Here is a 24,577-nt window from a genome sequence, read left to right as displayed (position 1 = left end):
TGTAGTTAAAGACACCACAGCTGTCGATTTAGGAAAAAGTAACCTTACTGGCCCTTGGTTGACATGTCACTAAATACCCAGGTGTACAGATATAACCAACAACTCCACTCCAACAACTGGAAGCTATTGTGCAGTGGAACCTGGAGATTTTTGGGTGTGGATGTGTGATAATTTTGCTTTTAATTGACCTACTGTTAATTAAACATAAAACAGCAAGCAGTGAGCAGTTACGTTTTGACAAGCATGCTTTTTTTTTTTTTTTGAGGGGGGAGGCATTTTGAGACAGGGTTTCTCTGGGTAGCCCTGGCTGTCTTGGAAATCATTCTGTAGACCAGGCTGGCCATCTACCTGACTGCCTCCCAAGAAGCATATACCTTTTAAACCACAATCAAGAGATGGCTGGCTTTTAACTCTAATGAATGACAGGCATAGGAGTTTGGATGAGGCGTTTCTACAACCGGGTCAGCTCCTACCCTCAGTCATGCTATTCTTTTCCTTAGGTAGTGCAGTCTTGCCTCAAGTCCTCTAAATGGCCGAAGATGACACTGAATTTCCCATTTCTTGTCTCCCTCCCAAGTTTTGAGATTACACGCCTGTGTTTATGTGCCTGGTTTGTTTATATGGTCCAAGAATGGAACCAAAGGCACGTACTAGGCAGATGTCCTAACCACTGAGCTACATTCCCAGCTCCCATGATGCTTCTGTCCCTACTCATTTTCCAGGATTGACAGATCAGAAGCCATGTCCTAGCACATCTGACATAGGTGATCAATTTTCCATTTCTCCATATACTTCCTCTGTTGCTGGTGCCTCTGCCCTTGGGGTCCTGATGTTGCTATACCTCCAAGCTCAATCTTTTGAGTCTTCAAAAAAAAAATTACTTTTACATATTTGCTTGCTTATGTGTACTTACTGGCATGTGCCTGGTGCCCCAAGAGAGCAAAAGAGGGTGCCAGATCCCCAAGAATTTGAGTTACGGGCAGCTGTAAACTGCTGCATCAAACTCAGGTTCTCTTCAATAGCAGATGCTTTTGTTTGTTTTTTTTTAAGATCCATTTATTTATTTTATGTGAGTACACTGTATCTGTCTTCAGACACAACAGAAGAGGGCATCAAATCCCATTACAGATGGTTGTGAGCCACCATGTGGTTGCTGGGAAATTGAACTCAGGACTTCTGGAAGAGCAGTCAGTGCTCTTAACCCTGAGCCATCTCTCCAGCCTGAGCAGATGCTTTTAACAGCAGAGCTTTCTCTGGCCCCAAAGGCTCGTCTCCAACTTCACTACTCAAGCCTATGTTTATCTGTGCTGTTTTAGAAAATCTCCATTTCTGGGGGTGGAGACATGGCTCAGTGTATAGAGCACATGTTGCTCTTATAGAGAACCCAGGTTCAATTCTCAGCACCCACAAGGTAGCTCACAACACGTATCCCTAATCCCAGGGATTCTGATGCATTCTTCTGACCTCCATGGGTAGCAGGCACACATGGTATACATACATACAGGGGGGCAAAATATTCATAAACACAAAATAGGAAATAAATCTAAAAAATGTTTTTCTAGGTTTGTTCCCCAGCCTGAGTAGACAGGCATGTCCAACCTTTTAACAGTGAGACAGTCATTACAAAGTCTGATTATCATCATCTACAGAGTTCATGTGAATTATATTTCAAACAAACAAATCCCAACACGAAGGGAGTCTAAGGCCTCCAGGCTTTGTTCTCAGGCACTGCTGAGACTCCTCCACCCACTCTTCCTCCTGTGCATCCTTCAGACCTCAGCCCCGTGCCCACCTGATCTGTTTTCCCCACCACAACCCTTTCCAGAGTGTAACTTTTGCTTCTGATGAACTAAGGCAATGAATGGACTCCCTAGCAGCCTCAGAGAGGGTTCCCTTGGACCTGCAGAGAAGACTGGAACAGAGAAATGAGAGAAAATACCGGTTTCCACTGTTTATTACTAATATAAAAAAAAGTTAGAAAGAAAAAAAAAATCCTTCTTAGTTCTCCAACAGCTCTCTCCTCTTGCACACACACCTCCTTAGGGCCTGTTCACAACCCAATGTGTTCACTGCCGTTTTCACAGAAAACACCCAGTGCCAGGGAAGCAGGAGAGGGTCAGAGAGATGACAGTACTGTCCAGATTTCATCCAGAGACAGCTGGAGATTCACAAGTCAAAACAAAGGGCCGGTGGCCTCACAATGACACAGCCTGATTAAAACGTGCCAGGCAGGAGCCGTGTGGGGAGTCCCACCTGAGGCTTTCCAAGATATCACTGGCCTGTCAGACCCAGAATACCCACACCAGGAGAGGGCACAATTGGGAGGCAGTCTGAAGAAGTCTCATGACCTCCTGCGTTGGGAGGTAGGTGAACTCTAGAGGGCACCGAGAGCCTCACTTGATTTGGCAGAAAAACTTACTCTAGTGTTGGGAAGTCACAAAAAAACGCCACAGACACCGAGGAAGGCTACAAAGGGTGTACAGTTTCACAAAGCACAGTGACCACAGGCCTTAGCGGTGGGGCTCATGCTACGGACAGAAACTAGGACGTCCAAAAGCAGGTGGAAGCTGTTCAGGGAGCAAGTCTGTACCAGTCACTCAAACTCAACCTCAAGGCCAGACAACCTGGTGCACTTCCTGGCAGCTGCAAACACTGGGGTTTTACGTGAAAGGACTTAAAACAAGCAGCTAGAGGAGCAGAGACTGCTCCAGGGTTCTTGGGAACTTAGGGCAATACTGAGGGGCAGGTGGACAGATGCACAAGATCCAGCACCAAAGGTTTCCTGTTGAGCAGTCACTTGGCAGAGGGGACGATCCAGGAGGCAGTGGAAGGTAGCAAGATGGGGTCCCGAAGGTCTCTACAGCCTGGATCAGAAGACAGTGTGCACTGTGCACCAGTGACAGTCACAGCTCTGGACCCCAAATGGGAGAGATGAAAGGGGCGGACTTGTCACTGCCTGAAGGTGACAGAAGAGCCTTCAAGTAGCTATAATGGAGCCACAGAAAATGCATGGCCACTAGGTCAGAGGGCTCTTTCCAGCCTGGGTGGGAAGGCACAGTCTCACAGAGGAGGTCCGTTGACGCCTGGATGGTAGAAGGCACAATGGTCTTCATATCGACAGTGGCCCTTCTTAGAAAAGTGTCGGCAGACAGGGCGGTCAGACTTGTCTGTGAATTATGAAAAACAGCAGCTTAAAACCTTAAGAGCTGGGTGAGGTGGCTGACACCTGTGGTCCCAGCATTCAGATGGCCAAGACAAAAGATTGCCACAAGTTTGAGGTCAACTTGTCTACCCAGCCCAAATCAAACACAACTCTTTCTTCCTGACAACCTCCCCCCAACACCCCATCCTAAGAAAGAAAATGTAATAGAATGCAAAGAGAAAGCCAAGATTTCTACCATACACTCATTATAAGTATTTTGGCTTTTTCTTTCTATTTTTGGTGCTAGTGATAAAACACAGGGCCTCAGGCATGACACACACCTTGCTCAATCACTGAGCAAGACTCCCAGACCACCAAGTAGTTTGGAAAGACAGTCTTTCTGAAGGAAGAAAAGTGTTCAGGGCTATTTGTACCTCTTAAGGCAGCAAAGAACCTGGTAGTTGAGTGCTAGGACTCCTCAACACGGATAAGGCCCTGCATTAATTCTCAGTGCTGCTCAGTGAGAGCCCAAAGGAGTAGATTTCCCAGGCCTGTTAGCACACAGGCCATGGCAGACACAATAAGGTGGGCCTTACCTTCCATCATCTGGGGACTGTCCTTAGGTGGGTAGGTATTCTTGACAAGAGACCAGCTTTTGAGCCTTCGTGGATTTCTTGGCTCTCTGTAAAAGCTTTCCCTAGAGGGACCCCCATGGCCCAGCCCAGGAAAAGGAGGTTCAGTATTGATACCCCACCAACCACGACCATATGGGCTAGATCGAGGGCCAAGGCCTCCCCGAATGTGGCCTCTACCCCGGGGTGGAGGTGGGAGACTCAGCAGTGGTAGAATCATTGGTCCCCTTGATCCTGGAGGACCCCTGTGGAAAGCTAGAGAGAAAGACAGGGAGGTGACTGCTGAGCAGCTTAGTCCTGACAAAAGCCCTCCCCTGCTGACTACAGCAAAGCACTCTGACACACCAGTTTTAAGTACACAAATCAGCTATCATGTCTTCTCCTGGGTTTCCATTGCCCATGCAAACAAAGATATGCTTTCTTAGCTCTTTTTAGCTCCTGGTGTGGGGAACTGAACCTAGAACCCTGTGTATGCTAGGCAACTGACTACTCTTACTACTGAGATAAATTCTCAGCCTCAAAAAAAGTCATCCATCTATACGCCCTTTTCCTCCTCCGGAAGGTTGCCACCACCCCTACCATGACAGGTTGTAGATCTGCCTGATTCTGAACTCTGGGCTCTTCCGTTAATCATGAGAGTCAAGTTGTCTGGGTAGGTAGTTGTTGTTGTTTTTAAAAAAGTACAGCATCCTATTACAGGGACTTATGTGCTCTACTGATGTTGGACATGTGGGTATTAACTGTGCGGCTGTAATGAACAATGTTACAAACATTTCTATGTGTAGTATCAGTTTCTGTTCAGACTACATGTGGCAGAGGAACTGCTCAGTGATAGCGTATTCAATTTTAATCTTATTAAACATAGTTTCAGAGTGGTGTATTAACTTACACACTCCTCTCAGAGGTGGCTCTACAGCTTCCAAGCATTGGAAAGGTCAGCCTTTCTCATTTGGTTGATTTGTTGTGTGAGAAACAAAAATATGTATGTATGCTCACCCATCATCACGTGTGTGTCTGGTTCCTGCAGGCCAAAAATGGGTGCTGGAACTAGACTTGTGAGCTGCCTACTTCCGCTAGACCAACCATGTGCTGCTAAATATGAACCTCAGGCTCTAACAGCAATCTCTTTAGACTGAAGAAATAGATTCTAAAATTTTAGATCTTATTTGTGTGTGTTGAGGATATGTGCACAGATATCATGCTGCTTGTGTGACAGAGAGACAACTTGTGGAACTTGGTTCCTGTACTACTTGGGGCCCAAGGATCAGAGTCAGACTGTCAGGCTTGGTGGCAAGCACTTTTACCTGCAGAACCATCTTGTCAGCCTGACTCACCTCAACTATTAAATATATGGTTCAATTCTGTAAGTTCATCTGTTGGGAAACAGAATCCCAGAACCCCGAGACCAAAACAGAAACCTTTAACCAAGTCCTTTCCTTCCATCTCCTACAGACCTGTAACCCACATTCTAATTGTTTCTCTGAGTCTGACTTCAGATAGCTTGTGTGTTCCTTTCAGGTTCACCCAACCTGCTGCACTAACAGCACTCTCTTCCTTCTTCACAACAGTATTCCACTGAATGCATTTTTTTTTTTTTTTTAGCTTGATGGCAGCCTGGACTACATAACAACTGTCTTTTTAAAAAAAAAAAAAAAAAAAAAGACAAGCATGGTGGTGGCTGACTTTAATCCAAGAAGTTGGGTTGGGGGAAGGGGGGAGGAGCAGAGGCAGGCAGAGTCTCTCTGCATTCAAATCTGGTCTGTATAGAGAGTTCCAAACAGTCAAGGCTACACAGTGAGACCCCGTTGCAAGCAAATAAATAAATAAATAAATAAATAACAAAACAAAACCCAACAAACAAAAACTCAAATCTCCAAAGACTGTGCTTTCAATTCTTATACATATAAGCCCAGAAGTGGAACTGTACTTACTTTCTTAAATAGAGTCTCTATGTAGCCCATGCTAGCCTTGTAACACTACAATTACCCTGCCTAACCCTTCAAAATTGTAGACATATGCTACCTACCATGCTTGGCCTATTTTTAGTTTTCTAACAAAGCTTCATACTATATATAGTAGTTACATGGTTCCATGTCTATTTAGTTAGTAGTGTTATCTGATTAATACAAATCTGTGGTATTTGATGTAGCTCATTTATAAATACGTCCTTCATGATTAACATACATGTGCGTGATTTCTTTGTCTGTGTGTATTATATGTGCATATCCACAAGAGACAGAGCTGACGTTCTCACTGAACCTGGAACGTTCGATTCAGCTATACTTGCTGGTCAGCAAGCCCTGGAGTCTGTCTACCTCTGCCTTATCATCACCGTGGGGCCCAGGCTTTTTTTTTTTTTTTTTAAACATGGTTGCTAACATCTGAAGTAAGTACTTTATCAATAGGAACACCTCTCATAATACCACTCTTCCCACTCTTCCCCTTCTTCCTCCCCCTCCTCTTTTTAGTTTTACTTTTAGAGACAGTGTCATTTATTTATTTATTTATTTATTTATTTATTTATGTGTAGCCCTGGCTGTCCTGGAACTCACTCTGTACACCAGGCTGGCCTTGAACTCAGAAATCCGCCTGCCTCTGCCTCCCAAGTGCTGGGATTAAAGGTATGCACCACCACTGCCCGGCTAGAGACAGTGTCTTACAGAGGCCAGGCTAACACAGAACTCTTAGCTTTCCTGCTGCCACTATGCCTGGCCTGCCTGTTGTTTACAAACTCTTACCTACTCTAAGACCACGAGGCACAGTTACTTTTCACAAGAATATTTATTTTACAGCCTGCTTAGAATTGATGTTTTTATTCGGTATGACTATAACAAAGTCAAAGTTCCTATCTTTACACAAAAAAAAAAGTCCAATTGAGACAATGTTGCTTACTGACAGAATCACTTCTTTGAGTTCATCTTTACACAGAATTCTGTGTTCATATATCTACAGGCCTGATTCCACTCGGACAGGGTCTCATGTAGCCCAGACTAGCTGGTCTCAAATTTGCTTATATAGGAGAGGCTGGCCAAGGACTCCTGATCCTTCCACCAGTGTCTCAAGTATTAAAACGTATGCTGATATCCTGTGAAAACTACAATGTCATAGCTACTTCAGCTTTTCAGCAAATCTTGCTATGCCCTCCCGATTTGGTCTCAGTAGTGTCCCATTTAGAGCCGCTATAATGGAGAATGTTTACTTCTACACACACAAAAGAGAGATAGGCCTAGGAGTTAATCTGGAAGGAAAGTAACATTTTGACACCATGTTTCCAAACCGTACACAATCCCTGGACTTTTGTTCTAAAAGTCTTTGATTTTCCTCTGTCCCTTCTCCAGGGCTTAAAACACGAACCAGGGCCCAATTTCTTCTCCTCACCTGACTTGGGATCACCAGGCTTTCCATTAGCCATGGGGGGAGGGCCCAGAAGGCTGGGTGGTCCTAAGAGCAGACGTGAAAACACGGTCATCGGAACGGTGCGAAGGACTGATCACCTCCTCGTTCTAACGTGGTCTTTAACACTCAGTTTTTAACCAGTAAAGTCATATATCCACTTAGCAGTGCCGCAAGCTCTCACCCCGTCCATCTGCCCGTCCCTCTGCAGAGTTGTTTGAGATTCCATCAGAGGGTAACAGAGGTCTCTAACAGCTCTTTCCTCAACAGTGCTGCATCCACAACATGCCCAGTGATCCCACATACCCCAGTCCCTCACCTTAACTGTTGGCCCATCATAGTTTTTTTCTCCTCTCCTTCCCAAGGGGGAGTAGTTCACAGAAGGCTGCACTCTGACCTAACCAGTGGAAGTGTGGTCACAAATTGTCTTCCTGGTCATCACAATCTGTAATATCGCTGCCGCCCCTCTCCCCCGCCATGCTGCGGTTGCGCAAGCCAGACGTTTAGCCGCCACTTCCCCTGCCTTCTCCAGAAAGGATTAGGAGCCAGACTGAGGTTGAGGGGTTCAAGCAAGCGAAGCCCTCAACCCGGATCTTACCAGCAGCCCTCCCCCACCCCCGCCCCACCCCACCTCCACGCGTGCGCCCTTCCTCCTTCCGTTGGAGCCTCCTCCCCCGCACTTCATTCTCGCCTAGCCCCCGGCCCGCTGACAGGCGTGCGCACGCCCTGCCCCTCACCCATGGGGCGCTCATCCTCCTCGTCTCCAGGCTCGTCCCGCTCGGACATTGAGAGATGCTGCGGCGGCTGCTGCTGGTCCTGCGTCTTTCGTTTCGGCATAGCGGCTGCGGCAATGGCTGCAGCAGGATTTTGGAGGGCAGTGAGGAAGGGGCACACTAACTTTCCTTCCGCTTCCGGGTGGGCGGGGGGCCGGGTGACCGAGGCTCCCGCCAATGCCACTTCCGGGAGGCCGCGGACCGGCTGCGGCAGTTCGCTCCTACAAGTTGCCACGCTCACTCTGCCGCGCGTGGGGGAGCTCTGCTCCCCTGGTGCAGTTCCATCCCACGTGGAAAAGCATCACCGCATTGCGGTGAGACACTGGACAGGCTTCGGGCCTCGGGCGGCACGCGAGAGGCCTGTCGCATCCTAAGATCGCCACATCCGGTCCCCCCCAGTTACCATGGCAACGCCTACAGCCACAACTCCGTGCTGACCTCTCTCCAAAAGTCCTTGTCCCGCTCGCTTTTTCTCCTCACCCGCGCTCGCACGTGTGGCCTGTGAGCCTGCCTCCTCGGCATCCTCCTTACCGAGTCCGATCGCCGCCCACGGAGCAGCCAGCGCAGCCGCGCAGCTTCGGCTCCCCCGCCTGGGGCCGTCCCCCCCTTGGCGGCCGCGCGGTGGGGCGTGTCCTCGCCCCCTCGCCCGGCCCCCGCCAGGTGAGTGGCAGCTCCCGGGAGCGCCGGGCGGCGGTGACACGCGTCCCCCCTCCCGCGGCTGCCACTTGGTAGAGCCCGTGACGGAGTCGGGCCGGGCCTCCCACGCGCGCCTCCCGCTCGCCGCACCGTGCATCCCGGAGCCGCCGGCTCTCACGTGCCGCTCGCATCCCCGCCGCCCCGCTCCCCGCCGCCCGCCGCTGACGTCACCGCGGCCCCGCCTCCCCAGGGCCCCGGGCCGCCGGCGGGGGCTGCCCGGGGGAGTCAGTTGCGGCGGCGGGGAGCTCGGCGGAGGGCGGTCCGGGGCGCCGGGGCCATGCCGAGGAAGAAGCCCTTCAGCGTGAAGCAGAAGAAGAAGCAGCTGCAGGACAAGCGGGAGCGGAAGCGAGGTCAGGGAGGGGGCGGGGCCGCTGCGCAGCTCCTGGAGGAGGGCTGTGCCGCCGCACCGCGGGCGGGGGTGGGTGGGTGGGCTCTCGCGGTCGGTCCCGCGTGGGCTGCCACGGTGGGGTCTTCCCGCAGCGGCGGGACTGGGGGTGGAGGGTGGGGGATGGGAAACCCCGCTGCTGTTGCTGCTGCTGCTGCTGCGGCTCCGGGGCGCTGTGACGACCTCCAGGCCCATCCGGGAGGGGACTGATTGGGGCGCGCGGTTGGGAGGATCGAGCCTCCGGAGAAGTTGGGACGGCCGAGGAAGAGCGTGTCCTGCCGGCTCGGGGGTCTTTAGGTACCCTAAGAACCGGTCAACACCGGCGTCACCGGCCCCTCCCCTCAGGGCTCCAAGATGGGCTTCGCTCCAGTTCCAACAGCCGCAGCGGGAGCCGGGAGCGGCGGGAGGAGCAGACCGACACGTCGGATGGGGAATCCGTGACCCATCACATCCGCAGGCTCAACCAGCAACCTTCGCAGGGCCTGGGGCCCAGAGGCTACGACCCCAACCGGTGAGCCAAGGAGAAGGGCGCTGGCCGCGTTTCCCCGCCCTCACCCTTTAGGGAAAGCTTCTGATGAAGGCTTGAAAGTGGAGCTAGTGAGGCTGGAAACCGAGGTGGTTCTTCCAGGCTCGGCCACGATGTTGCCTTCCTAAGGGGCTGTCAAGAGTTTGTTTAGAGGAGACCCAAATAACCAGGAGAGGAAGCTTTGCAAAGTTTTCCGGTCAGAAGAGGAGATCGAAGAGGAGATTGTCACAGGACTCCACTAGGTGTGTGATCCCTCTTCCCTTAGATACCGGCTGCATTTTGAACGGGACAGCCGGGAGGAGGTGGAGAGGAGAAAGAGAGCCGCCAGAGAGCAAGTGTTGCAGCCGGTCAATGCTGAAATGCTGGAGTTGGATATCCGGGAGGTGTATCAGCCTGGCTCAGGTGATTGAGGGCTACTGGTGTTTGCAGTCAGCTTGGGGACCTAGCCGGCCAAGAGGAGAGGAGGGGTCCAAAAAAGTCCTCATGCCTGTCCGGTCTTTTTCCTCATTTCCCAGTCCTGGACTTTCCCCGGCGGCCTCCTTGGAGCTATGAGATGTCCAAGGAACAACTAATGACCCAAGAGGAGCGGAGCTTCCAGGAGTACCTCGGGAAGATACACGGGGCATACGCGTCGGAGAAACTCAGCTACTTTGAGCACAATCTGGAGGTGATTGACGGCGGCGGCGTGTTGACCGGAGTCGACATACTGCTGTGTGATCTTAGTGTTCTGGTTCAGGCAGCAGCAGGACTGAAGACAGTCTCTCTTCTGGTCTTTTCAGACATGGAGGCAGCTGTGGCGGGTGTTAGAGATGTCTGACATTGTCTTGCTCATTACTGACATCCGACATCCGGTGAGGACTCCGAAAGGTTTGCAAGGGGGAAGGGGGAGATTCTAGTATGAGACTATTCAAAGACGGGAAGCGGAAGACAGATCTTTTTAAATTTTTTGGTGGGTATGTGAGAAAGGCCCTGATTTGTAGGTGCTCGCTATTCCACTTGTAGAATGTATGCTTGGAATTGGGAAGCCACAGAGGTCAACCTTGGATGTGTTCCTCAGGCGATAGCACCTTGTATTGTGGGGATGGGATATCTTACTCATCACATAGCCCCAGGGAATTTTCCTATCATCTTCCTGGTGCTGGGGTTATGATGGCTTTCTTCTTTTTACACCTCCTGCTAAAGTCAGAAACTCACTTGATTTTTCCTTTTGTTTTGCTCTGCTCTGCCAAGGATGAAGCCCTGGGCCTGCATCTTGCATGTACTAGGCCTGACATTTTACCACTGAGCTGCACCCCCAGCCTGAGGAGCTGAGCATTTTACTCACCTCTGATCCTAGCCTGCCACTCCCCTTTTGGCCAGCTGACCCTGTTTCCCATCCTACCAGAGCTAGACCAGTAGAAAGTCCCAGTACAGAGCTCCAGGGAGTTCTGAGTCAACTGGGAGCTTCTTGGGCCCAGCCCAAAGGTGCCTTCCTTTCGTCTGTCACCTCTATAGTGCCACATGATCAACACAGACCCCCTCCTGGGACACTAGGTTAGTGGGTGAGGTTTGGAGACTGCTGCTGGACAGCTCTGTGAATCCTGGCCTCCTGACTGCACTTGTCTTCCAGTGGAGAAAGGGAGGTCTGTGGGGGACATTTAGGTTGGGGAGCCTCAATGAACGTGGCCATACAGGAACAAGTGTTCATGTGCATGTTTCTGTGCACCGTCACACACATACGACCATCACAGTCATACACACTTAACTCAGATATGTCCACACACGTGCTCTTGTGCATGCAGCTGTGCATGTGCATACACTTACGTGGTGACGTGCACATAGAGCAGGTGTTACTTGTTACCCAGTCCCCATTCCTGCTCCTGACTGTCGTCACCTCAGTGTGCTAGGTATTGTCATACTTCCCATTCATTTCTCTCATCGTGACCTGCAGGAAACTCCCTGAGACATGCCCAGGTTATTTCTAACACCTGCCTTTGCCTTCCCTGTTCGATGTGTCCGGGTTACCATTTTCACCACAGAATCTACTTCAGCCAGAGCTGTGCCTGGTGACAGGGATCTGGGGTCAGCAAACTCTGGGCGGGCTTCTTGTCACTCCATCCTCTTACAATTCTGTCACAGGTTGTGAACTTCCCACCAGCACTTTACGAGTATGTAACTGGAGAACTTGGGCTGGCCCTGGTGCTGGTCTTGAACAAGGTGGACCTGGCCCCACCAGCTCTTGTGGTCGCCTGGAAGCATTATTTCCACCAGCGCTACCCCCAGCTCCACATCGTCCTGTTCACCTCCTTCCCTCGGGACACGCGAACCCCGCAGGAGCCTGGTAGTGTCTTGAAGAAGAATCGGAGACGGGGGAGAGGATGGACTCGGGCACTGGGGCCAGAGCAGTTGCTGAAAGCCTGTGAAGCCATCACTATGGGAAAAGGTATGTAAAGTTGTAGAGTAAGGCGCCCCCTGTTGGTGAGAGGGAGAGAGGCGGGAGTGGGCAGGGGCCTCTGTGATCTGATGTCCTGAGTTGTCTTAGATGCTCTGATGGAGAGACTTCTACGACTCCAGAGTGGGGTCCTGTGAAGGCTGGGGGAAACGCTGGTCTGCCCCCGTACACATTGGCACTCCGCGACTCTTGGCGTGCTGGTGACATCAGCTGTATGCTAATGATCCACAGTGGCCTGGGGATGACGGAAACCCCCTCTGTCTTCTTCTTCAACAGTGGACTTGAGCAGCTGGCGCGAGAAGATTGCTAGGGACATGGCCGGGGCGTCCTGGGGTAATGTCTCTGGTGAGGAAGAGGAGGAGGAAGACGGGCCAGCAGTACTGGTAGAGCAGCAGACTGACTCAGCCATGGAGCCCACGGGCCCCTCCAGAGAGCGCTACAAGGATGGGGTGGTGACCATCGGCTGTGTAGGTAAGGACTCAGCGGCCGCCATAGTGGCCTCCTTAGGCTCTGTGATTTCATTGTTTGTAGAGGAGGGAGCTAGGCCTGTCTGGGTTTAGGTTCTTCAAAGAACAGCCTTTGTCGTGGTCCTGGGGGAGCAGAGGAAGGTGCCTACTGTAGTGCAGCTAAGTTCTGTCTCTTGTTGGCTGTGTCATTGCAAGCAAGTCCTTGAACTGTTGAGTCACTTGAGAATGCGCAGTTCAAAGATGGAGGTGAGCGATGGCCTGCTGAGCCTCACTGTGCCTGGCAGGTTGTGATAGCTATGACAACAGGACAACAGCGACTGTTGTTATATTTCCTGGTGCTCTGAGTGACCCATAGATACAGATACTCACTTTTCAGTTGTGGATACTGGTTCCTAGTACAGGGGTCCTTAAGTCTCAGCAGGAGAGCAGCACATGTCTGCTCCCTCTGGGTTGGGGCCCTTTTCAGTGTGGTCAGTATGACTGAATGGTCTCCCTGGTTAAGAACGTGTCACAAGCTCAGTGTGGTGGTCCTCACCTTCAGTCCCAGTCCCTGGAGGCAGAGGCAGGCAAATCTCTGTGAGTTGAAGGTTAGCACAGCCTACATTGGACAAGGAGACCCTGTCTCTAGAAGGAAAAGAGCTTTGTTCAGCTCCAGTAGAGTGGCAGTTCTCACCCGGTGGGTCACCACCCCTTTAGAGGTCGAATGACCTTCCCCAGGGGTCACATGACATTTTACATTAGGGGCTTACATGACAGTTACATTGCGTCACAGCAGCAAAACTACATTTGCACAGTAGCAACAAAAGTAACTGTATGCTGGGGGTCACTGCAGCGTGAATGTGAGGAAGGCTGAGGACCCCGACCACTGCAGTCCAGAGAGACTGTGAGACAGGTCGAAGGCTCTTCCTCACTTTGGGTGCAAGAGGTGAGAAGAGAGCTGGGTAATTAATATCTTAGATATTTGTGGACTTATATTTTTTTAGGTTTTTTCTCTCTATGTGTTTTAATGTTTTGCCTGCATATATGTAAGTGTCTGGTTCCTGCAGAGGGCAGTGGATCCCCTAACGTTGGGGTGGACTGTTGGAAGTCACTCTGTGGGTCCTGCAAGGACTGTGACTTCTCTCAACCCTGAGACATCCTTCTGGCCTGGCAGTTTGGGTCCTAGTTCTAGTTACATTACAGGCCAGTGGTGGAATGGCAGGATCTGGTTCATTGAGAAGCTTGTTCTTCACTGAGTGGAGTGGATGGTGGGTGATGGACATGAAAGGACGAGTCCACAGGACGGCCAAGAGCTGCTGAGAGGAGCTGGGTGTGGTGCTCCCCCTGGATTGACAGCCAAGAGCTGCTGAGAGGAGCTGGGTGTGGTGCTCCCCTGGATTGACAGCCAAGAGCTGCTGAGAGGAGCTGGGTGTGGTGCTCCCCTGGATTGACAGCCAAGAGCTGCTGAGAGGAGCTGGGTGTGGTACTCCCCCTGGATTGACAGCCTAGAGCTGCTGAGAGGAGCTGGGTGTGGTGTTCCCCCTGGATTCCCAGAGTTCAGGAGGCCAAGGCATGAGGATTATGAGAGTTTGAGGTCAGCCTGGATTTTGGTGAATTCCAGGCCAGCTTAGGCTACAGGTTGGGACCCATCTCAAAAAAGAATAAAGAAAAACCAGCACCTTCCTCCCTCAACCCCCTCAAGAGTCACTCAGAGGGAGGTGATGGAGGTGTGGGGTTCTGGCACAGAAACACGATGTGAAGGTGGGGAAAATGGCCATGCTGGTGGCTGTACTTGGCATCCAAGAAAGCAAAGAGCAATGAAGGTTGTTTGTTTGTTTAAAAGCCTGTACAGCTGGGACTCCTGAGTAGAGAAAGTGGGAGAGGAGCTGGTGTGGAGGGCTGGAGAGTGGAGAGGAGAGAGATCAGGGGCTGCCGGTAGCTGTCCCATGAGGAGAAGCTCAAAAGCTGTGGCTGAGGGGTCTGGAGCTTAGGAGAAAAAGGAGAACTGGGGCTTGGGATGCAGTAGGGATTCCAGTTTAAGGAGTCATGGGAAATATGCAGAATGTTTAATGCCATGGGACAGCAGAGGGAGGGCGAGGAGAGAGCTGAGGGCTGAGGCAGAGCAGCAGTCAGTCTGGGCAGAGGAGGAGGAGGAGAATGGGAACGGAGAAGAGTCTGGATGTGAAGTGAACACTGCCTGAAATTTCACGTCTGTGAAGCAGGGCTGGCAGCTGCTAGGAGCTGGAGGAGGAGGAGAGGCCATCCCAGAGAAGACACCAGAAACAGCATCCTCCCCATGGCCCCAGCTGGGTGGAGTGCAGAGGCTGCAGGGTGGCACTGGCTTACCCTAAATGCCCATGAGGGCCTTGAGACCAGGGAGCAGGAGGGACACTCGCCAAGTCAGGACGAGGCTCTGCATTAGGAGCTGGGCAGATGCGCTTCCGAGGACAGTGCTGTGCTCAGTCTGGCCCAGCACACTAGGATCTCCAGAGCTGCTGTGTATTTTTGTCTGTGTTCAAGTGTTCAGTCTTGGGATGGAGAGATGGCTCGGGGATTAAGACCACTGGCCTCTCTTCTGGAGGACCCTGGTTCAATTCCATGTAACTTCAATTCCAGGGGATCTGACCTCACACAGACATACGCAGGCAAAAACACCAATGCACATAATATAAAATAAACTCTCACGTGTACAGTCACAAGGTGAACTCAGGACATGCTGACACACAGAGCTGAGTCTTCAGGGTTGTGTGCTTGTTTTTGTTTTATGTGAGGTTTCTGTTATTTCTGAAACAGTCTCACTGTACAGTTTAGGCTGTCCTCAAACTCTGAGCTATCCTTCTGCCTCAGCCTTTGAAGTGCTGGGATTACATCCATGTGTCATCACACTGGGCTAGGAGTTTTACTCTGAGGACAGAGAAGTATGCTGGTCAGAGGGGAGGTGACTCCTCTGCCAGCCCTGGAGAAGAGGTAGCCTGGTGTGCTGGGAAGCATCGGGCCAGCTTGCCCGTCTTCTCTCAAGTGCTGTGTGGACGGAGCTGCATGCCACAGGGCTGGGGTTTTGTCAGGTGACTGAGATGCAGGAAAGCCAGGACCAGGAGTTGAAGGGCAGTGTCTAGGGCTTGCAGAGTGTTGGATCCTGGACCTGCAGGTAGATCAGAGGAGCGGTGGATGTGCTGAGTGCTGCATAGCATCGAGGTTACTGTCCTGTTGCTGTAAAGAGACACCATGACTGAGGCAGCCTGTGGAAGAACATCCCTCAGTGGGAGCTTGTTTACAGTTTCAGAGGATGAATCCAGGATCATAACAGCAGGGAGCATGGCAGCAGGGGTAGTAAGAGGGAGGGCTGGATGGGTGGACGGACAGGCAGACAGACAGACAGACAGACAGACAGGAGATACAGAGATTGGGTCTAATGTGGAAGTTTGAGTCCTCAAAGCCCACCCCTCGTAACAGACCTCCTCCAACAAGGCCATACCTCCTGGTCCAGTGGTTCTCAACCTGTGGGCCGCGACCCCTTTAGGGGTTGCACATCAGATATCCTGCATATCAGATATGACAATACAATTCCTAACAGCAGACGTATAGTTATGAAGAAGCAACAGAATTATTTTATGGATTGGGGAGGGGTTAACCACAACATGAGAAACTGTACTGTCCTAGTCTACCCCAAAACGTTCTCACCAGCTAGGGACCAAGCATTCAAATACATGAGCCTCTGGGGGCCATTCTCATTCAGCCCACCACAGTGTTACCATACTGGAGTCAGGGTGAACTTACTGGGACGAAGGGGTAAGTGAGCCCGAAGGATGCGTGTCAGGTCAAGGAGATGTGAGGCAGCAGTGTGCTCTGTGGATACATGAGTAGTTTAGGCTCTGAGGGCCTGAGCAGTGGATGGGGGAGGTCTGGGTCTGTGCAGGTCCTGCACTCAGGCAGAAAGAAGGTGGCATAGCCATGGGAGGGCATAGCCATGAGAGCAGGCATCTCCTCGGGCAGTCAGTGATGGTTATTATGAGGTGCAGTTGTATTTAGAGTGTGACCAGTGTGGGTTTGGTTTCTGTCCTGTAAAATGAGGAACTGACCCTGAAAGGCCAGGGAATGGCCTGGGGGCACAGCTGTAGGCAAGGGCCAGAGCATGTCTGGTTTTGGCTGTAGTGCTTCTTTACCTTGACTGCCATTCTCCTGACAGTCCCAAGTATTGCTCAGTTCCCCTGGCCCAGAGTAAGAGCTGTCCCACAGTCCCTTCCATTTCCTTCCTAGGTTTCCCCAATGTGGGGAAGTCCTCGCTGATCAATGGGCTGGTGGGACGGAAGGTGGTGAGTGTCTCTAGAACGCCAGGCCACACCCGCTATTTTCAGACCTACTTTCTGACCCCCTCTGTGAAGCTCTGTGACTGTCCGGGCCTTATCTTCCCCTCTCTGCTGCCCAGGCAGCTGCAGGTATGTAGTAGAGGGGGCTGGAGTGGGGTGGGGAAGAGAGAGGGTGGACCTGCGCAAGGTGCTAAGTGCTGTTTCCACAGGTTCTGGCTGGAATCTACCCTATTGCCCAGATCCAGGAGCCCTACACTTCCGTGGGCTACCTGGCTTCCAGAATCCCTGTGCAGGCCCTGCTGCACCTGCGCCACCCAGAGGCAGAGGACCCTTCAGCTGAGCACCCCTGGTGTGCCTGGGACATCTGCGAAGGTGGGCTTCATGACCTCTCCTTTTCGTCTCTTGCCTACCTTGTCCTCCACACTTAGATTCTGGCCTCGAGGAAGGAGTTGTCTGCTTGCCCCTAAATTTCTTTACTCTGCCACAATCAAGAAGTCTTAGCTGGACTGTGTGGAACACTGCAGAGACTGGGTGTGGGGCTGATGGGACTGGAACCTGGTTCCCGGGCGTCCCTTACTGTTACTGTTTTCTCCGTTTAGCTTGGGCAGAGAAACGTGGTTATAAGACAGCCAAGGCTGCTCGAAACGATGTGTACAGAGCAGCTAACAGCCTCCTTCGCCTGGCAGTGGATGGCCGCCTCAGCCTGTGTTTCCACCCTCCTGGCTACAGCGAACAGAAAGGTGAGAGCCCACGTGTCTTCCACAGTCCCTACTGAGGGGCCAGCCTCGGGGTGGACCTCAAGGCCAGACAGGGTCACTGGGCAGCTCTGGCGATAGTTTACTGATGTGCTATTGGGTGACAGTGCTTTCAGCAAGGTGGCCGTGGGGATGTGAGAACACACAAAGCTTTGTTAGCTCTGCAGATAGGCTCGTGTGAGGGGTGTGTGCGGCGCTTGAAGAAGGGGACCTTTGTCCTCACCTCTGCTCCCCTCTTCTGCTCATACATTGGTTTGTGTTCCTCAGGCACCTGGGAGTCTCACGCAGAGACGGCAGAGCTGGTGCTGTCACAGGGCAAGGTTGGGCCGTCGGGTGATGAGGAGGAGGAGGAGGAGGAGGAACTGAGCAGCTCCTGTGAGGAGGAAGGAGAGGAGGACCGGGATGCAGATGAAGAGGGAGAAGGAGACGAGGACACCCCAACTTCAGATCCTGGGTCCTGCCTAGCGGCCCGGAACCCATATGCCCTGCTAGGGGAGGATGAGTGCTGAGCCCCGCCTGGTACCATGTCCCCCTCAGTAGCTTTGCTTCTGGGCTGAGCTGGAGGTGTCTTCCCTTTGCCACCCTGATTGTGAATAAAGATTGTCTGCTTTGTAGCCCCTTCCCCAGGTGGCCTGAGGTGAGGGCGGTTGGTGTGGGCTGACTGCTCTTGGAGGCTTTTTGCCTTTCTTCTTCATTCTCTCTGGGAAGCAGAGCTGTCTGCGGCTGCTGCCCACTCTCTCACATAGCACTTTAGGAATCCCCGTGGACCTGGAATTAGCCCTCCTCTCCTGCACTTCAACAAAGTCCTATTGCCCCTGATGCTTGGCCTTGGTTTTACGAGCGCTTTGTGGGTGAAGGAGCCACAGATGTGTGTCACCACGGAAGCTTTTTATAGGAATTTTCTAAATTCAGTGAACATTTATCAAATCTGTCTGGGACTGTGCTAAGTACAAACCCCGCTGTATGGTGCCGGAGCCAGGACTGGTCGTGACCCCAGACCTCATGGAGCACAGACTTTGGGATTAAGATGGGTGTGTGAAGGTTCTCCAAATTCTGGGAACCTGTGGAGTATAATTCTGGAACTTATTGATACTGAAATGTAAATACGACAAAAAGCTTGTGAAAAAGTTAATGAAATGTGTGCAAGCGGAGACTTAATTACAGCAAACAGCATTCACCGTTGGAGCAGAGCGGCTCTTTAAGGACAGTGTCAGGTTCCATTAAGAGCCTGGGAGTGAAAAGCAATAGATAGTTCCTGAGACTATTTGCTCTGGTTTGGGGATGGAGTTCAGACTGCTTAGGGTCTGATCCAGAAGTTAGCAGGTAGCTGGGGCCATCTTTAAGAGTTCTCTGTATCCTGCAGAAATGAGAGCCCTAGGCTGAATTCTTGGTGAAACAGGAGGGGGCGGTAGTGAACAGTGTTGTCCAGTAGGGCAGCAGCATGGACTACAGGGCTGGATTGCTCTGTAGGGGCATCTCCTTCAGGTCCTGGGTCAGTAGCATGTTCTCCAGTGCCAGCACTGATCTGCCAACGAAGAGAAAGGAACCTCTATTGAGAAGAGACTGAGGCCCCTGGCCATGCATTCCTAAAACCTTTGCTCCCTTCAGTGGCTCCAGCAAGGACATGAGTCCTGTAACCTGCACTGTCATACAGAGTTAGAACCACAGCATGTGAGCACGCATGAAGGTTTTGTCCCCAGAATGTTAGAAACGAGGAAAGGACACAACTAAGAAAAATCCACTCTCTAATCTAGGGCTCTTTGGCCTCACAAACAAAACACAGTTGGGTGTGTCTGCCCCCTGATGCTTCTGTTCCCTGTCCTCGGTTGACTCTTGAGGTTCCCCATGGGCATTTGGGTGAGTTGGGTTGGGATGGAGTTGGCATGGGGAGCTGTATGGACTTCAGGTGAAGACCTCACCAGAACCAATATTTTTTTAAAGATTGGATCTCACTGTGCAGTCTTGGACTTGCTGTGTAGACCAGGCTGTTTTTGAACTCTTGTGGATCTGGAGGCAGCTCACTCCCAAACGATGTGGGATACGTGTCCACAGTCACTGTCCGTGCCTTGCTCATTTTATAGGAAAACAATACCAGGCAAAGAGCTGTCTTAAGGACAGATAGGTCAGGGAGAAGAGAGGCCATGTGCTCTGTCATACCTGGGGCTGGGGAGAGACTGAGAGGAAGGGCCTGGTAGTCTTCGTTTAGTGTCCCTCCCGTGCTCAGGTAACATAACCCTCCTCACTCCCTCTTGCTTGGGTTGTGTCCACCAGTGGGTACCTGGCTATGCACCAGGCCCTGGCATGCAGCTAGCCAGTCTAGCAGAATGACAAAGTCTCAATGCAAAGAGCTTTATTTGTACAGCTCTCATTCTGAAGCAGGGAGTGGTGAGTGGTCCAGGTGAGTTCAGTTATTATTCAGCCTCCACCAACGATGGAACCAACATAAGCTAGCTGACAACTATTTCCCAGAAGTTGTGGGACAAATTCTGTATCTTTTTTCAATAAAGTGTCTTAACTCCAGCAGACCATAGAACAGCCAGCCACCACTGCTAACACAACTTAGTTATCACATGTAGCTAGAGTGAATAGTACTGGGAACGTCCCCCCACCTCCCACTCATTTACCCACTGAACATTCTCTGAGTTATTAGTACCTGTCAATCACTGCTAATTGGTAAGAAATAAATAGCCCTTTGTGAAGTTCATGGTTTGTTGAGTGATGAAAGTAATAATTTAAAGTGTGGTAAATAATGGGAGAAGAATGATAGAAGACCCCTGGGGTCCTGATCAGGAGGTGTTGACATGGCTAGATGCTGTGTGGGCATGGAGGGAAGACACCAGTGTCCTCTGTCTCCTTTTAGATAAATGGCTCACTGGACTTGGAGCTCGTTGATTGGCTAAAATGGCTGGCCAATGAACTCCAGGAATCTTCCTACCTCTATGTCCTGAAGCACTAGTTAACACACAACTGCCTTTTAAGTGCTGGTGGTCTGAACGCAGGCTTGTAAGCCATCTCTACAGCTCTGGAAGCTGGATCTTCAAGCAGTTGTGCAAGGCTGAGAAAAATGAGCTGTTTCCGGTGCTATGGGAACACTGCCAGGGCAGCCAGTCTCTGCGAGTCTGACTAAACAGCCTAGAGGAGCAGAGGGCTTCACACAGGCCAAACTGAACTCTGGGCAAGAGGAGTTCCACAGATGCAGGTCCAGCAAGTGTGTTCTAGCCCAGGGGCTGTTTCTACCCTAGAGGAGGGTGGAGAGAAACATTATATACAGTGTAGTGTGAACAGTAAACCCTGGTACTGAAGAAAGTGGAGAACTTACAGAAGGTAGGTGGAAGTGAGAGACAGTGTGTGCACTGGTGCTGAGGGTAAAGACCCATTCCTGAGGTGGTGAGTGCAAGGAGGTAGGAGAGGTTGCAGAGGTCTGTGGCCACATTAACAAGAATTATTTTGTTTATTTATATGACTACACTAGCTGTCTTTAGATACAGCAGAAAGAGCATCAGAACCCATTACAAATGGTCGTGAGCCTGCAACAGAATGGAATCTTTCCTTTTTTATCCCATTAATGAATCTTCATTGTCAACGAGACTGGATTTAGAATCACCTGGGAGATGCCCCTTTGGGTGGATGTGAGAGTATTTCTAGACAAGTTTAGTCAACAAGGGATGCAGGGAGCCCCACTGATTGGACAGAGTCTCAAGAGAAAGCCAGCAGAATGCTAGAATGCTTCCTCTGCTTCATGACCAGGGCAGGAGCAGGCCAGTTCTTGCCACCCTGGACAGAAACAGGTCCCACCTTTCTGTCTTGAAGATCTGACCACCTCTCTCTTCCCTAAGTGGTTTCTCATTATTTATTTATTTATTTATTTATTTATTTATTTATTGTATGTGAGTACACTGTCGTTCTCTTCAGACACACCAGAAGAGTGCATCGGATCCCATTATAGATGGTTGTGAGCCACTATGTGGTTGCTGGGAATTGAACTCAGGATCCCTAAGAACAGTTAGTGTTCTTAACCACTGAGCCAGCTCTTCAGTCCCCACTTTAAAGAGTCTTAAGAACTAACCCATGAAGGTAGGCATGGTGGAATACACCTTTAATTCCAGCACTCGGGAGGCAGATGCAGTTGAATCTCTGTGAGTTTGAGGCTAGCCTGATCTTATGGAGTGAAACAAAACAAAGAACTAACCCATGGAGCTAGGTGTGGTGGGGCACACCTTTAATTCCACCACTTGGAAGGCAGAAGGCAGATCTCTGAGTTCCAGTCCAGCCAGAGCTCCACCATGAGACCCTGTTAGAAAAAATTTTTTTTTTAACTTTATTTATTTATTTATTTATTATAAGTACACTGTAGCTGTCTTCAGACACCCCACAAGAGGGCATCAGATCTCATTGCAGATGGTTGTGAGCCACCATGTGGTTGCTGGGATTTGAACTCATGACCTCTGGAAGAGCAATCAGTGCTCTTAACCACTGAGCCATCTCACCAGCCCCCAGAAAAAATTTTTTTTAACCCTGCGACTAAAGGGCAGGGAAATAATTGCCTGTAGACCACTGTGATTGCAGCGTGGACACTTATTTGGAAGGGGAGAGTGACCAGAAGGTTTTGTAGCCATCCTAGAAGGAAACTGAACCAGAACCAGTGGGAAAAAGGCAGCTGTGATAGATTGACAGGCTGTTGGCTTGCTTTGCGCCCTCTCTCTCTCTCTCTCTCTCTCCCTCTCCCTCTCCCCCTCCCTCTCCCTCTCCCTCTCCCTCTCCCTCTCCCTCTCCCTCTCCCTCTCCCTCTCTGTGTGTTTGGTGATGGGGTGGGAGAGTGTATAGCATGCTTTTGATTCGGCGCATTTATCATGGGTAATTTTTGGAGACATTATATGCAAGTGCAGCTTGGGGAAGGGGTGCTGGCTGCACACATTGGGCACCATCATCATAGAGGTGGACGGAGAGGAATAGGTCATCTTCGAAGTAATGCAAGCCAAGAGCCTGGCGAGGAAGAAAGTGGAGAATTTACAGGCGTCTTACTTCCTCTCTGTGGAGAAGAGCCAGCTAGGGATGCAAAAGGAAAGGAGAAAACCCAGAGGAAGACATTAAAGGGTTGGGGAGGGGGCGGTGGGTCAGAGTGGGGTTGACCATTGTGGTGCATTGAAGAGGTGAGCTCAAAGGCCCCATATAGTAGAAGACTAGATTATAATATAGTGGACGGCGGTGCAGGCATTGGGATGAGGATGTAATTGTCAAGCAATTTGGCTATGGGGTGAAGGGAAGGCTCAGCGATTTAGGAGCACTTGCTTCTCTTCCAGGGTTCCCAGCACCCACATCCAGCAGCTCACAACCGCCTGCAACTGGTGGTGACGTTCAGATAGCTGTACGGTTACAGCTCAGCTATATGTTGAAATATTTGTGTATCCGCAGGTAGTATTTAGTAAACGAAACAGCAGGAAAAACATCTCTGAACCGAATTCCCCACCATCTGGAACTCAATATCCCCACAGCCCTGGGTAAAGGGTCGTCCCGCCACACCTGCGACTCCGCAGTGCCACCTGCTGGTGGAGCTGCGTCATGGCCGCTCAGGGGAAACCCTGACGTCATGTTCGTCTGGGCAGGGCTGTGGTGCGCGCACGCCTTTAACCCCAGCTTTTCAGGCTCAGACAAGAGGATTGCTGTGAACTGCTAGGCTCTCCTGGGCTAAATAACAAGACCTTATCTCATAAAACAAAAATTAGCTTCGAGGCCGGGCAGAGGTGGCGCACGCCTTTAATCCCAGTACTTGGGAGGCTGAGGCAGGCGGATTTTGAGACAGGAGTTCTCTGTGTAGTCCTGGCTGTCTTGGCACTCACTCTGTATACCTGGCTGGCCTCGAACTCAGACACCAACCTGCCTCTGCCTCCCGAGTATTGGGATTAAAGGCGTGTGCCACTACAGCCAGCTCGAGTTAATTTCTAATACCATCTGACAGTCCATCCTTTGAGTGAAATGGTCTTTCATAGGTTCAAGTATTTGAATGGTTTGACCCCAGCGTCTAGAGGTTTTGAGGAACCTTTAAGAAGGTGGAGCCTTGCTTACGGAAGTCCCACTCACCGAGGCTTCGGGGAGTGTTTAGCCCCTGGGTTTGGCGTCGCTTCTGTTCCGGTATATAGCGGATCGGGTTCGCCATGACACCTCGAACGGTAAGTCCATGAAAACCTTTTAAAAGTCGATTCTTGTCAGAAATTTCGGTTATCAAATCTAGAAAAGATTACAATCGTCAAGCCTTTCCAACTGGAAGCGCCTCCTGTGATATTTTTGATTTTTGATTTTTATTTCTCGGCTCAATTAAGCTTACTTAGTAGATTTATTCATTCACTTCAGGACGGGGTTTCTCTGTGTAGCCCTGGCTGTCCTGGAGCTCGATCTGTTGACCAAGACTGGCCTCTCACTCAGATCGGTCTGCCTCGGCTTACGGAGTGCTGGGATTAAAGGGGTGCACCACCGTGCCGGGCCCTTATTAGATTTTAATTTTCCCAGCCTTAATTATTTAGGTGACAAAACTGCACAAGATTGAAATATATAACGTGGTGTTTTAAGACACATTGTTCAGGGCGGCGGAGATTGCTTAAGCAGTAAAGTGCTTGCTTTGTAGCACAGGACCTCCGAGGTTGATCCACGGAAATCGCGTAAAAAAAATCTGAGTGTGGCGGTTTGTTATGAAAACTCAGCTGGAGGAAGAGACAGGCCAATCCCCGGAACTACTCGGTGAACCACACTAGCCTAATTAGTGAGTTTCAGGACGGTGAGAAACCTCGCCTCAGAGAAAAAAGCGGAGAGTATGTTAGGAAAGATACAGTTGTTCTTGGTCTGTACTCATTACGCCTTATAAAGGGGACAGTAGTGGGCACGGTGTCACACTCCTTTAATCCCAGCATTCAGGATGTGGGTCTCTGTGAGGTTAGCCTGAATGAGCCCTTGAAGAGATTAAGCCAGATACTCAGAGAACTCGATACTGTTTGTTTTTTTAGAAAGGGTCTTGCTATGTAGTAGGGTCTGGCTTACTACATACATAGCAAAACCCTTTCTAAAGCCCTACTACATAGCAAGACCCTTTCTAAAGCCCT

The 24,577-nt window shown here is 50.8% G+C and overlaps 2 protein-coding genes and 1 long non-coding RNA gene across 6 annotated transcripts in view; 2 read left to right on the top strand and 1 right to left on the bottom strand.

The window, feature by feature from the left end:
• Positions 1 to 1,936: 1,936 nt before the first annotated feature.
• Prr3 (proline rich 3) lies at positions 1,937 to 8,520 on the bottom strand. 4 transcript variants are annotated; one of them, XM_028786467.1, is made up of 5 exons: positions 7,905 to 8,520; positions 7,487 to 7,564; positions 7,153 to 7,215; positions 3,739 to 4,029; positions 1,937 to 3,167 (listed from the first exon to the last, which is right to left on the bottom strand). In XM_028786467.1, exons 3-5 carry the CDS (start codon positions 7,184 to 7,186, stop codon positions 3,061 to 3,063), a joined length of 432 nt encoding a protein of 143 aa, XP_028642300.1. In that variant the 5' UTR covers positions 7,187 to 7,215; positions 7,487 to 7,564; positions 7,905 to 8,520; the 3' UTR covers positions 1,937 to 3,060. The 4 variants fall into 4 exon arrangements, with proteins under 4 accessions (XP_028642300.1, XP_028642297.1, XP_028642298.1 ...); XM_028786464.1 differs by lacking the exon at positions 7,487 to 7,564 and having other exon boundaries at positions 7,905 to 8,021; positions 8,379 to 8,520; XM_028786465.1 differs by having other exon boundaries at positions 7,153 to 7,564.
• Positions 8,521 to 8,709: 189 nt separating this feature from the next.
• Gnl1 (G protein nucleolar 1 (putative)) lies at positions 8,710 to 18,618 on the top strand. The gene is made up of 11 exons (XM_028786460.1): positions 8,710 to 8,986; positions 9,367 to 9,532; positions 9,813 to 9,949; positions 10,063 to 10,214; positions 10,327 to 10,398; positions 11,666 to 11,969; positions 12,255 to 12,449; positions 16,682 to 16,860; positions 16,941 to 17,103; positions 17,331 to 17,471; positions 17,754 to 18,618. The coding sequence occupies exons 1-11, from the start codon at positions 8,914 to 8,916 to the stop codon at positions 17,993 to 17,995; spliced, it is 1,824 nt and encodes a 607-aa protein (XP_028642293.1). The 5' UTR covers positions 8,710 to 8,913; the 3' UTR covers positions 17,996 to 18,618.
• A 4,984-nt stretch (positions 18,619 to 23,602) lies between these two features.
• LOC114638102 overlaps positions 23,603 to 24,577 on the top strand; it is a 29,982-nt gene continuing 29,007 nt past the window's right edge. Inside the window, exon 1 of the long non-coding RNA XR_003713823.1 lies at positions 23,603 to 23,653. This is a non-coding gene — a long non-coding RNA (uncharacterized LOC114638102). The remainder of the gene's footprint in view (positions 23,654 to 24,577) is intronic.

This window comes from Grammomys surdaster, unplaced genomic scaffold (assembly GCF_004785775.1).
Source record: "Grammomys surdaster isolate TR1022 unplaced genomic scaffold, NIH_TR_1.0 125504, whole genome shotgun sequence".
In the NCBI taxonomy this organism is placed as follows: Eukaryota; Metazoa; Chordata; class Mammalia; order Rodentia; family Muridae; genus Grammomys; species Grammomys surdaster.
Note: the sequence above shows the minus strand (reverse complement) of the source record. Positions and strands in the feature narration are given on the sequence as shown.